The sequence below is a fragment of the Schistocerca serialis genome, chromosome 2 (genome assembly GCF_023864345.2).
Source record: "Schistocerca serialis cubense isolate TAMUIC-IGC-003099 chromosome 2, iqSchSeri2.2, whole genome shotgun sequence".
In the NCBI taxonomy this organism is placed as follows: Eukaryota; Metazoa; Arthropoda; class Insecta; order Orthoptera; family Acrididae; genus Schistocerca; species Schistocerca serialis.
Window position 1 is genome coordinate 835,998,710 of NC_064639.1, and position 12,925 is coordinate 836,011,634.

The 12,925-nt window shown below is 42.3% G+C and overlaps 1 protein-coding gene across 1 annotated transcript; it reads right to left on the minus strand.

Moving 5' to 3' along the window:
• Window positions 1-3,909: 3,909 nt before the first annotated feature.
• LOC126456451 (protein odd-skipped-like) lies at window positions 3,910-9,190 on the minus strand (the record flags this gene model as incomplete). The annotated part of the gene is made up of 2 exons (XM_050092200.1): window positions 3,910-5,321; window positions 8,874-9,190. Coding segments are annotated over 2 exons (783 nt in total), but the record flags the coding sequence as incomplete, so codon positions are not given.
• Between the last annotated feature and the right edge of the window lie 3,735 nt (window positions 9,191-12,925).

The window sequence follows — 12,925 nt, forward strand, 5'->3', positions numbered from 1 at the left end:
ATCATGAAGTTATGCTTCCGTGAAGAAGACACTGACGTCTGCTAAACTGACACTAATTAAGTTTCTGTAATATACTTATGATTCTTTAGAAAAATGTGTAGTCATGGTCTAATTATTTGTAATACACCTAATTTTGTAGGCTTCCGAAGATGACAAATTAATTTGTTGAATCTGGTAAAGCGAAATAAAAGACATCTTGGGAACTAACGGCGGAATTTTATTCTGAAATATATAACACATCGTTAATAGTGATCAGGCTGTACAAAGGGACATTAAGTTCTGAGTCCCCCTGGTGCATCTTGAGCTGGAAAACGCTTTGGAGACATGTATCCCACTGCTTTTCCTCATCCTTCGCAACTAGAAAGATTTAATATTGTTCTGTCAAGATCTTATCATTCACCACCAAAAAATAGGCTATTAAAAAAACTATTTCACATTTTGAGAGGTGGTAGTATGCACTAAAACCAGACAAAATGGCCAGTAGAGGGGGTCTCGTAAAACGCATACCTTATTTGCTCAGCTTCGCTGCTGTGAAGATCATATCTTCTACTGCAGGATCTTTGCTGTTCCGAACTGCGTACACAATGCAGTAAACACATGAGGACGCTTCCCTCTGATAATGTTCATGCAGACAGAATGCAGTTAAAGCCTTTCGCTGTAAACTGTTTTCATAGTTCCGGGGTAAGTCTAATGCATACAATAGTTCTAATGGAACGAATTTGTGTTTTGATAAGTTTGTGAAAGTCTTATGCACTTTAGAACACATTTTTACTGAAATTCTTTTCTTCTGTTGGTTTACCACCTGGCAAAGTACGGAATTCTTTTTTTTTTTTTTTTTTTTTTTTTTTAAGAAAACACCGTATATAGTCAGTCAAGGGCTTGCGCTTGAGACGTTCGCCAAAGAAGTGTCTAAGTACATAGTCTTGTTTTGATATACTGCTTAGATGATAAAGGAAATGATCAGAGAAAATTATGAAAACGTACAAAGTACGGTAAATTCATCCGAACGTCGTGATGTAACAGACATGTTCAGCGTCATCGCCACTAATGACCTTGACGTTGACGGAATGTTAACCACCGACGTTATTTCCGCTCGGGATCATCACCACCGTGGCAGATTGTCAGGAATTTTCCCATGTAATGTTTTTCCAGTCTCTGAGCAACTGACTGTCTCGGAATTTTACTATAAATTGGTTCTTGTTTGTGTAATAATACAGGCCGAAGTTGGACGAATCACAGCTTAATATTTCTATATAAGGTGTATGTTTCGTGAGCTACTAACATATGGGATATCGTAGAATAGTGCCCTGCATATTTTTTATTAGCTTGTCTTGCTTATGCGGCGGCCATTACTTCAGATCAGCATTTCGCTAGACTATTACATATGTTTCGAAATGAACGGTGCAGTAAATCAGTTGTATCCTTGCAGTATTCCTTGCAAATAATTTAGAAGAAATCTTGGATAAAGAAACTCAACACATCCCTACAGAAGCTTGTCTGAGATTTCTCTTTACATGCCAATTCCAGTTTGCAAGCGGTAGGACTGCTTACTCACTTTTGTAATCTCGTAACGCGGTATTGCTATGCTATCAAATTCTTACATTACATAAATTATCGGTTTCACTCTAAAACAGATACTCACATACAGCTAAGACTTTCCTCTCAGTTAAACTACGACTTACAATGTCAATTATTTTGTTGTTGAGCAAATATATCGCACGTCCGTTTCGCAATCAGCTGTCACTTAAAGAAAAGTAGATTACAAAGTGACAAATACCAGTAACACATTTCCACTGGCTCGAACGCGACAATTTTGAAATGTAGGTAGCCCCTCTTATAGACATAGAAATTACAGTGAAGCCTTGATCACCTTTTTGCGATGTAGATAGGCCAACTGGCACATTTTACTGATATAAGAATTTCAGAATGCTCTGAAGATGTTGCTAACAGCAGTCCTAGCACTTTAAATTTCATACATATTTTTCATGGCTGATTGCCGTAAACTTCTGGTTCGCAATGGATGGCAGACAGCTGTAAGTGTAGACGCGGCCTCAAGGGCATTTAGCTCTCCCTATGTTGTTTTGAGATAATTTTTCTATCAATTACTTAAAACCCAAAAGTAAATGTTCGACATCGTTCCGGGGAACGGTGAATTTTTTAAGACAGTTGTGCAACATTTATTGCGACATCCCCACAATGCAATCTATCAAAATTTGTATGGACTTCCTCTGATTTTAGGTTGTTTTTTTACATATTGTAACCTTCCGTACATTTCGGCATGCAAGGAGTATGTTCCCCTGAACTATCCATGTGAAGATGTGAAGTACCTTACCCACTATTTTTCTGCAGCACCAGAGAAGGCATAACATAGGAGAAAAATGACGTAAAAATTTGTAAGCCCTCCATTTTTGATGAATTTTTTTAAATGTTTTAACACAAAGTGAAAAATTCCCGTAAATCCTAGAGTTCTTAGAGACGACGGTATATCCAAGAATAATGCCACGCCATTTACTTATCAAAGTGTCAGCCTTTTTAATGTTCCGCCTTGGCTCAAACTTCCGAAGTAATTTCTGCGAGAACTTCACAGCTGGCTGTTTGTATTACTTGTTCTCTCTCACATAATTATCATTTCCTGTTATGTCATGCGTGTACTAAATGAGAACAACATTACGTAAAAATGCATGCTGATCAGTGACACCGATTGAACTCAGACAAGTTTAGCTCTGTTTGCAAATCAGTTCATTTTCAATATCTGACGTCTTGAAATATTTTGGATCGTACCACACTTTCAATTGGTTGACAGTAAATTGTAGGCTCAGTATGTTTTGTGCACAATGTATCTAAAATTCAATTAATCATTTCAGTTGCAGTGCCTTTTACATGAGACCATCGGTCCTATTACAAGATAGACATCTAGTGGTACAATGAGGTACTACTACGAATGTAGTACAATGTAGTAGTTTCAGTGTTAAAAACAGTTGCGCAGGGATCGTCCTATGTGATTGTAGGAGATTGTTACTTTTGTCTTTAGTGGTCATACTGAGATCACAGTGAAAGTAGGTACATCAAAAGTCATTCTACCCTAAATTTTCGTTTGTACTTTTATACGTGGTTTCGAAATGAAATCACTCATTATATACCTTCATGCTAAAGCTATTAAATTTTAGGCCCATCTTCCCTTGTTATTTAGAAATAATTTCCTTAAGGCACTATGACAACACTGAAGTTTAGAAATTTGTGACTGTTTCTAGGATAAACGCGAAATTGCTTTCGAACGTAGTTCATGAAATTGGTGGTTGGAAACCATGTTCCAGTGCTTTCAAAGTGAAATCACCTAAAAAATTAATTCTTGCGATGTACTTGTATTCGTTGCTTATTACGCTCGTAAGAGTTAATTTTACGAAAAATTTTACGCCTTTTTGTATTACTGGTACTCTAAGGGTTAAATCTTAACATGCCAACATTTTATACTTCGGTACTCGAGTTGAAAAGAGCAACTAAGCTAGCATTAGGCACTAAGTGCGGCAATGATCCTACATCTCTTCCAGATTGACTCCTTTTGCACCATAGGCAACTCTATTGGTAGATAAGGACCACGTCTAGCACATACATGGAGAATGTAAAACGACATACTAGTTAAATGATTCACTTACCACATGTTGAAGCGAATACAATGTCATTAACATTAGTCCTGAACGTATGACGTGATGAAAGTGCGGTCTAATTTCCAGGAAATAAACATCTTTGATGAGCAGGTTTAACCTTGTAAGGCTATTATCGTAATAAAAACAAGTATTTTCTGGTATTGAAAATCGTTTTACTAATAAATACCATAGCAGTACAGTATATACATTTCCTTTATAAAAAGAATAATTCTTAATTAGTGAAAAATACAACTGAATTGCGTTCAATAAATAAATAGCATCAGTAAGGAACTTAACTTTTGTCGTTTGATACACTGCTCTCATGCCCAGTAGAACATACTGGCTTACAATCAGAATCACTGGTAACTTGCTATGAGAGAAAAAAAGAAAAAGAGAAAACAAAGAAGGAACTGCCTCCTCACATGCGTCTTTGGCTTGCACGACCCGTTAAAGGAATCTTAAAATTAATTCAACAGTTCATTATCTCAATTCATTGCTCCAGAAGTAAATACTGTTTTTGGCATAATACTTGGTAACAATATGGGTAAAGAAAACTATTCTACATGATCCACTTATTTACAGTGCTCTTAAATTATAATACATCTTTTTCCTTTACAGAACATAAAATATTCTCTTGCAGACTAACTACACTCTTAAATACATCTGTCTATGACTATTTTCTCTGTTAAGTACTTGCTCAAACACTGGTGGTATGCAAGATAAATAATTTGTACATATTCTACAGTTAAGAGTGCCGCTCACACAAACAACATTTTTCTCATCCGTAATGGTGTCAGAGTGCAAAATAGTGTTGTGAGAGACTAGGAAATAGCTTTTTAGCGAGATAACATTCTTTAGGAAATTTTCCAGGTGCAAACCTCCACGGACAATGCTATCATCCCGCAACGCCCCCGTAAAAGGACGTTGCATCGCCGCCTTTGGGCGAATTTTTCACAATTTTGGGTGATTGGCAGCAAAACTGAATATTTATGAAATCAGCGATGAGATTCGAGAAGCTTTATCTCAAGCGCTTGCGAGAAGTCTTAGCCTCTTTTCATTAGTCATAGTATGAGTTCATCGGAGAGGCCAAGTTAGGAAGATTCAATGCTGCGAGTCATACTCTTTGGACTAGATACCAGCGCGAACGCTCATCGGCTAACAACGGCTTGTGTGTACGAGGTTGTCCTGCAACTCGTGTCGCCAACAGCTGACTACCGTCCCATGATGTCTGCAATGGTGAATCCGCTCAGGCGTTTGGGGGCAGGATTCAGCGGCAGCGCTGGGGGCGGCGGCAACGTCGCAGGGAGCGATCTGGAGGCCGACGAAGAGAGGTCCAGCAGCAGCGGGGGCGGCGGCGCGTGGTGGTGGTGGTGGTGCGTCTGCGGAGGAGGAGGTGGCGGGGGCGGCGCTGGCGGCAGTGGGCCACCGACAGGCACAGAGAAGGGGGCGGCCAGTGGCGGTTGGTGTTGCTGCTGCTGCTGCGGGGGTGGAGGCGCTGCGTGCGTCAGCAGGTGCGTCTTGAGGTTGGAGCGCTGGTTGAAGCTGCGCGCGCACACGGGGCACTTGTGCGGCGACTCCTCCATGTGCAGGATCTTGTGCACCGCCAGCGTGCGCGACTGGCAGAAGCCCTTGCCGCACTCCCCACACTTGAACGGCTTCTCCTTACTGTGGATGTACCTGGAACAAGCAAAGAGGTTGATTACCACTCGGATAAAGAGAAAGAGAGAAGAGAAGAGAAAAAAAGAAAGAGAGAGAGAGAGAAAGAGAGAGAGAGAGAGAGAGAAAGAGAAAGAGAAAGAGAGAGAGAAAGAGAGAGAAATGATATAGGTGTCTGGGGACTACACAATGTACTAGGGTTGCCCAGAAAGTAATACACCGCATTCTTTCACTCAGCCGAAAACAATGATGTGAATGCGAAATGTTACACGTGTATCATTTGACGTCTCCTGAGTGAGCGCGCCAAGTTTCCGTCACTTACGACAGATAGCGTAACTTCAGGACAGGTTCAAAATGGCACCTGTACATGACGTAAGTTAGAAACAACGCGCCGTCACTGAATTTCTCATTGCAGAAAAGAAAACTATATTCACAAGCGCTTGTTCGAAGTCTACGGAGCAGCTGCTGTCGACAGAAGTACAGTCAGTCGCTGGGCACGGAGAGTGAGGTAATCAGAAGGCGGTTCGGCGGAGCTCCACGATTTGCAGCCTACAGGGAGACCATCCACGGCTGTCACATCTGACACACCTGACCTAGCCCACTCGGACTTCCACTTGTTTGGGCCACTAAAGGATGCCATTCGTGGAAGACTGAGGACGATGAGGAGGTAATTCACACAGCGAAACACTGGCTCCTCCACCAGGACAAGGATTGGTACAGACAGGGTACATGCTACCTTGTTTCGTGCTGGAACGAAGGCCATAGAACGGGATGCATATTACGTGGAAAAACAGGGTTTGTAGATAAAACACCATTCTTTCTTTTGTGTAATTATCATTACGTTCAATAAAGAATTGTTGAAAAAAATGTGGTGCATTACTTTCGGGGCAACCCTCGTACTAGTAGAGCCCGTTTCAAGTGTGGCGGTATGTCAAAGCCATCGAAAACGCTAGGTTAGTGTCGAATAAACAGTTCAAGGCGTTAGGCAGGTCGGTGTCACTTCCCAGGACATTCCACTCCCAACTCTGGGATCAATACGTAACTGGGCATTGCCGGGTATTCACCTAGTTTGACATGTATTTTAGATCTTTTTCAACTTGTGTAACTTCGCCTTTATCAATAACCTGTTTCTCGGCGTGACAATGGATAACGGATTAGTCCACAGCCACGAAAGGAAGCTAACGTGAACTCTTTCAGTGTAAAACACGTCAAATGTTACTTTATACAACAGTGGAGATTGTGGTTGATGAACTACTGGATATATCGAAGAGGACTACAGTGATGTGAATGTCGTCAAGTAAAATGAGAGGAGAACGTAGGAATTAGCCTTCCTAGAGTTCGGTTCAGCTTTCTTATAAAGCATCACAAGCAAGGAAGTAGACAATCGCACGAAAAACCGGACGATAAAATAATATGCATGTACGTAAAGCCGTTTATTCTGACATCACTATTTTACCACGCAGATCAGGGACATGAAAGATTGTTCTATCTTGTTCCAGAAGAAATGATATTTTCCTAGGTTAAACTAAACCTAAACAAGTGATTCACATGTAATTCCTCGCATCGTTTCGAAGACAAATTTAGGTGCCTGCAATTTAATCCTATTAATGGTTTGCGTCTGAACTCTTGCTAGAACACTTACAAAACTAACTAGAAGTTAGTATGAATCTTATTCTCCAATACAGAACAGGTCTTTTAACGAGTGATCTTCCACAAGAATGCTGTTTTAATGAATATCCACAGCTCCATTTACTTGTTTCGTCATGCTGGTCTTAGTTACCATGTTTATAGTTCACTAATTTCTCGCGCCCCACTAATGTTATCACTGCTTCCACATCAACTTTTGTGATTGAAGTAGCATGTTAGTCACAGACATTGGAATTGACGCAAGTATGAACCTACAGTTACCATGTTGCTGTTTGCCGCCATTTTTAAACCAGGTTTTCAGTTTAGGCAAAATGTTGCACATAGATTCGTCGTGGGATGTTTTACGACAGAATTTTTCGTTGAAGAATGTTCCATGTAACGTGAGAGAAATTAACTATGCTAGTATGCGAGTGAACGTTCGACAGGAAGAGAAGTAATTTCTCCATCCTAGATCAAGTCGGTAAGTTTCCTGAATTGTTTACGTCACAATTCCTGCAACCCTAGCGCTGGACAGCAAAATTATTAATGTGCCGACAGTTATCTCCTTTTTCGACGACTCTACGAAAGTCAACCGCTATTTGACTTTAGATTTCCAGTCTATACCTAACATAACCATCTTTTATTTCCTGACAATAGCATTCCTCCGTTTTGCACGACTATGCTCCTGCCTTACTCAGGTTACATACGGCCGAGGGATGCCCTACTTCATCAATAATGACACTTGCCCAAGAAAAGGTTTTTTTATCCCTAACAGTATCAGCCTGCATGTTGGCTACAGGATGCATCATCTGAGAACATGTAAATTCTGTAGAGGATCCTGCAATTTGTATGAAAGCAGTTAAGTTACCCTGTTATATCGTCTATCTGTACCGCTGTAAATAGCAGCTATACTGCCCATTACCTGAAGTAGTGATACAAAATGGTTTCACACCAACAGTTCCCTCTTACACCATCCAACAGCATTTTGCATTGGGAGCAACACGGCCTTTTTTTTAAAAGAAAAAGGGAAAACTTCAGTGTCTTGAGTTTACTAGTGAGTATTTTTAACTGAACTAAAAAATAGACAGCAGAAATTTCATCTTTATACATGATACATAGTTTCTATAGCCGCTTAATCACACTTTCAATCTTCATCGAAATTCACAAAAATAACGTACGCTGAAGACCAGAGGTTATTTCCACTTAACCGAATAAATCAAGAAAGAACCGGCTCTGCCAATATCGCGAATACTTTGTCGATATTGATCAGTTTATTTGATGTTTAATGTTCATCCCGAATTTCATAGTTAGGTGAATACCCTCTTTAAGTACAGAAATACTTACTCTTTTAGAAAGATGTTTGTTAAAGAAGCTTTACTGCTGTACTTAATTAAATATGTAGGGCGTATAGAATTACGATCACTGGTGAAGATCAAAAAGTTAATTTGGACCCACATACCGCTAACCAACAAACTAGAAACTATCTTTCAAACAGCAAGGTTCGTCAAGTACGAAAGCAACAGACACAGTGACATAACATGCAAGGAACCACTGAACAATCTCATTTCCCTTTGATTCTGTCAGATTTGTGTGATAATCTGTGCAAAATATTTTGGACTTTAAGGCGCGATCTGCCCAAGAGATGCAGAGCACTACGATGAAGAAGGTATTTGAAATACCAATAATGCCTATGACACTTAGGAATATTGAATTATTCATTCCAATGAATCGTGGAAAAAACGAACTCTGATTCGCTAGAAGAGCTTACCACTAGTTGATGTCTTGGGGAGTAGAATTATTTCTGGTGTAGAAACGTTCTCAGATATTGAGTCGTAATCGTTCCAGTTTACGTAAACTGTCACTATAAGCTTGACTCCATTCCGTGAGCTTTTTAATTTTAGTTTGAATCTGAAGTGAAGCTTGAATACTCTGATCAAGTTAACTCACCTGTGGTCTCTGAGGTGATCCTGGCGACGGAACGCCTTCCCGCAGATATCACAGGAGTAGGGCCGCTCGTCGGTGTGCGTGCGCTCGTGGATGAGCAGGTTGTAGGACTTTGTGAAGTGGCGCGAGCAGTACTTGCAGATGAACTGCTTTTTGGGGCGCAGGGGGCCGGAGCGAGGCCGTCCGACTCCCGGTGGCGGAAGCGGGGGCGGGCCCGACGGGCGGCAGTGCAGCCGCAGCCAGTGACCAAGCAGGGCGGCCGCCGGAGGCAGCGCTAGGCCGCCGTAGTACAGGTGCGGGGGCGGTGGAGGCGGCGCCTGGTGCTGCGGCAGCGGCCGGCAGAAGGCAGACAGAGGCACCGCCGGCGGCGGCGGGGGCGGCAGTGGCGGCGGGTCCGCGGGGGCAGACGCCGCCGGCGACGAGGGTGGTGTCAGTAGCACCGCCTCTTGCTTTACCGTCACTGCCATCTCGGGGGCGGCAGCGGATTCCATTGCTGCAATAAAGGCAGGAATTTTAGCGACATAATCTCTACCACTCAGTTTATCACGTGCGTCAGTATACTCTAGATATGCCTTTCGTCAGCTGAAGTGTGTTTGGGTGTATCAGAATAAAAACGTGATTGACATGTAGTTGTTTCCAGGAGAGCTACCAATCTGGGAATGAGATTGTTCGCACCTTCTGTTCTGTTCACTGACGTTCTATCGCACTGCTATCTCAGCTGCCACTCATCTGGCGGACACGAAAAACAGAACTTACAAAAAGTCGAGTGAACGATCCATTAACCGCGTTACATGGATTCCGCGAATTCCCTTTAGGAAGAGGTGCTCGTACATGGTTTTGGCAGACGAGCCTTCTATGATCTGGAGATCGACAAATATATGCCAGGTGTTTCATTCTCGTCATAACAGTTTTAATCTGCTCGCCCGAATACTCATGTATTTGTCACAGTGTCACGCTCTTGCACTCGGCCCAATAGTGGAGACCGTGTTTCTGTATCAGAAATTTACAAGAAGACAAGAAAGCAAAGTATTTAGCCAGAACGAATTTGGAAAATGGTGAAACGGAAAGACTGCGCCTTTTGAAACGTGTTCCGTAACAACCCTGAATGTTGTTATAAGCTTAACCGCATTTTCTGAATATACTCGTAAGTACCTGCAACTGAAGCTCCTTCTGCAATTGCTTTCAACACTACTCCTTGCGTCAATTACGGGTAGTTAAATTATTACTATCCTTTTTTAAACTTTGTAACAAAGATGTAATAATACCATTTGGCTTAACATTTCTAGACTATGAATTTGGCTTGCTAACGGATTGTGGCGAGTGGCAAGTGAAAATCACGGGTCTGCTGCTACATGCAGAGCTCGCGTCGTGGCATTAAGGCCCGTATTACGCGATTGTCAAACATCTTTTACAAAATACACTTTTCATGAAATACTTGAGGGCGTACTCAGGTACTTCTATCGTATCTTTTATGAACGTTAGAGCGTTGTCCTACCTTCAATGAAAAATTTGTCTAGGAAGTTACACAGCGTGAGACGGACCGAAGGGCTCTTTTGGGCAAGTTTCAGGGTCCGAGCGATCAGCAAATAAATGTAGAGTTAGATTGTGTCTCAAGCACCGCAGTCAGTTGCAGATGACACTCGTGTCATTTGCTTGAGCCGTTTAGCTTTGTTTTAATTTCTTCTCTACAAGACATGTTTGAATAGCGGAATACACAGACAAAAGCTAGCTGCTGAATTATTTAGGAAACCGGTAATCTAGTTGCAATCCTACAAAACCGAAGGCAGGCTTGAAGAGTGGCGCGTACATTTAAGCACAAAGGAGTCACACAGCGGGTTTCTATCACAGCGAGTAACGGAAATGCAACAGTAGCATCCACTTCCATCCTAATCTGTACTGAACTATCAATTTGTTGGTAGAATTTGGGTGCGGAGTACGTCAGATAAAAGACTTATGGGATGGAAGCTATAGTCTTCCCCACTTCGTAGCGCTAAGAATTTTTGAGCACACAAGTATAATCAACTGTACTTCAATTCCCATATTCAGGTTTCTCAGAGCATCTCGATCCGCCGTTACTTCACAATTAACGGAATACAGCAGGCGAACGCAAGCCACTGGTACCCCTGCTTCGCAGACAGCACCTCTCGCATCGGTGGCTAGCGGGTTGCGTTCAGTCACAGCACCGCAGCGGTTACGCCTTTTATCCAATTTTTGTCATTCGGGACGCAGTTGCACACCGCGGCTGATGTAATGTAATGGATAATCAAAGCGGATTTACAAATCAATAGTGATTTAATGTATCTAAGGTTTTTTTACGAAGGAGCTGACTTTAAAAGTCCATGTTTCACCACCAGAAACCAAGTACTGCAAAGTCGTGACCTCCGCAAAAATACTTTTAGGCGGAGTATTGCTTGGATGTAGGTTGCGAAATTCGAAAGTCAAATGCGCTGTAATATCCCACCAATACGAAAAAAGCGTCGTTTAAAATGCACGTTGATTGGCGAAGTACGAGTTCACCTCATCAAAATGTGAGCTGATATTTCACTCATCCTGACAACAATCTATGGCATGCCAGTTTTCCTTAGCGAAATAAACGTACAGGCATCACTTAAGAGCTTGCATGTGCTAATATGGAACTGGTCGTTGTTACCGTCTCAACCAACTACGAGAACGGTAATGTATGTAATCATAAGAAACAGCTTTAATATTTCCGTCACAGAACTACCGAATTTTCAGAACCACTTGAGCACAAAAGCACAAAATGCTTAAGGTTGCTACGTAATCACAAAAAGAAAATATAGGTTTATTACACGACTGAAGCATTACATTTCCTGCTGTGAGGACGGGGCGTGAGTCGTGCATGGGTAGCTCAGCTGATAGAGCACTTGCCCGCGAAAGGCAAAGGTCCCGAGTTAGAGTCTCGGTCCGGCACACAGTTTTAATCTGCCAGGAAGTTTCATTAAATTTCCTCAATTTTTTACTGGCATACGATGACGAGGTAATAAAACGTGTATGAATTTACTAATCGAAACAGGTTTACGAAACCTTCCGTTAAACGCCTCGGCCAGTGGGGAGTTAAGGTTCTGGTATTTTGCCAAAAGATCTGAGGTAGGAACAGCTGTAATCATTTTGGACTGCAAACGCTGCCTGTGAGCGGCCAGCATATAGCGACGGACATGGAGAGTGGCGAGGAGGGTGGCCATGTCGGCGCCTTTGGTGTGGCCGCCGTGGGCTCTTCGCCATTCATAGCGTGTGTGGCCTGAGGCGACAGAACACAAGCGCGTCACGGGGGGTGGGGGGCGGCGGTCTTCGCTGTCCGAGGGTTGTGCGCAAGCCTGCCGAGGCGGGACTGCGGCTCACCATAATGGCGGACCTGACTGCGACCAAGCAGCAACGGACACGTGGCGCCAACACTGTGTGCGTAATAATTGCGTACACCCATCTTGCCCCAAGTTTCCGCAACATCCAATCGACTATTCACCTCTCAGCATTAACCTATCTTTCACAGAGAGATACAGGGATTATTTACAAATAGCGCAGTCTATATATAACACGTCTGAATATTTCATGTATCTGTCTCTGAAGTACACCACTTCATGGCAGCAGACGGAGCTAATTTCATAACTTGCTTCGCTGCGCAATTTAGAAAGGCTATCTCGCCGCAGGATTAAGTATGGAGGAAAGGAGGGCAACGTGATAATTGGATCGAAGCAGTTCGAGACCGAGCTCAACAAAATACACAATTGAATCACTTATACAAACGTTGGGACTCATTATTAATTTACGGATAATGAGAAATTTATTTGGTTCTGATCCGTAGTAACTCCATGAAGATCGCGACTATTTGATAACTTTTTTTATATTCGAATATCTGAAGGCTGTGGATTCAACTACAGTCACGAATAACAAACTTTCACGATCTCATAGATAGCGTGTGCAGAAAGTGAACCTAAGACTGCCGTTTATTGGCTGAGCACTTAGAAAATGCAACAAGTCTTCTGAAGAGACTGCCTACACGGTTTTCTGTTCTCTTCTGGAGTATTGCTGTGCAGTGT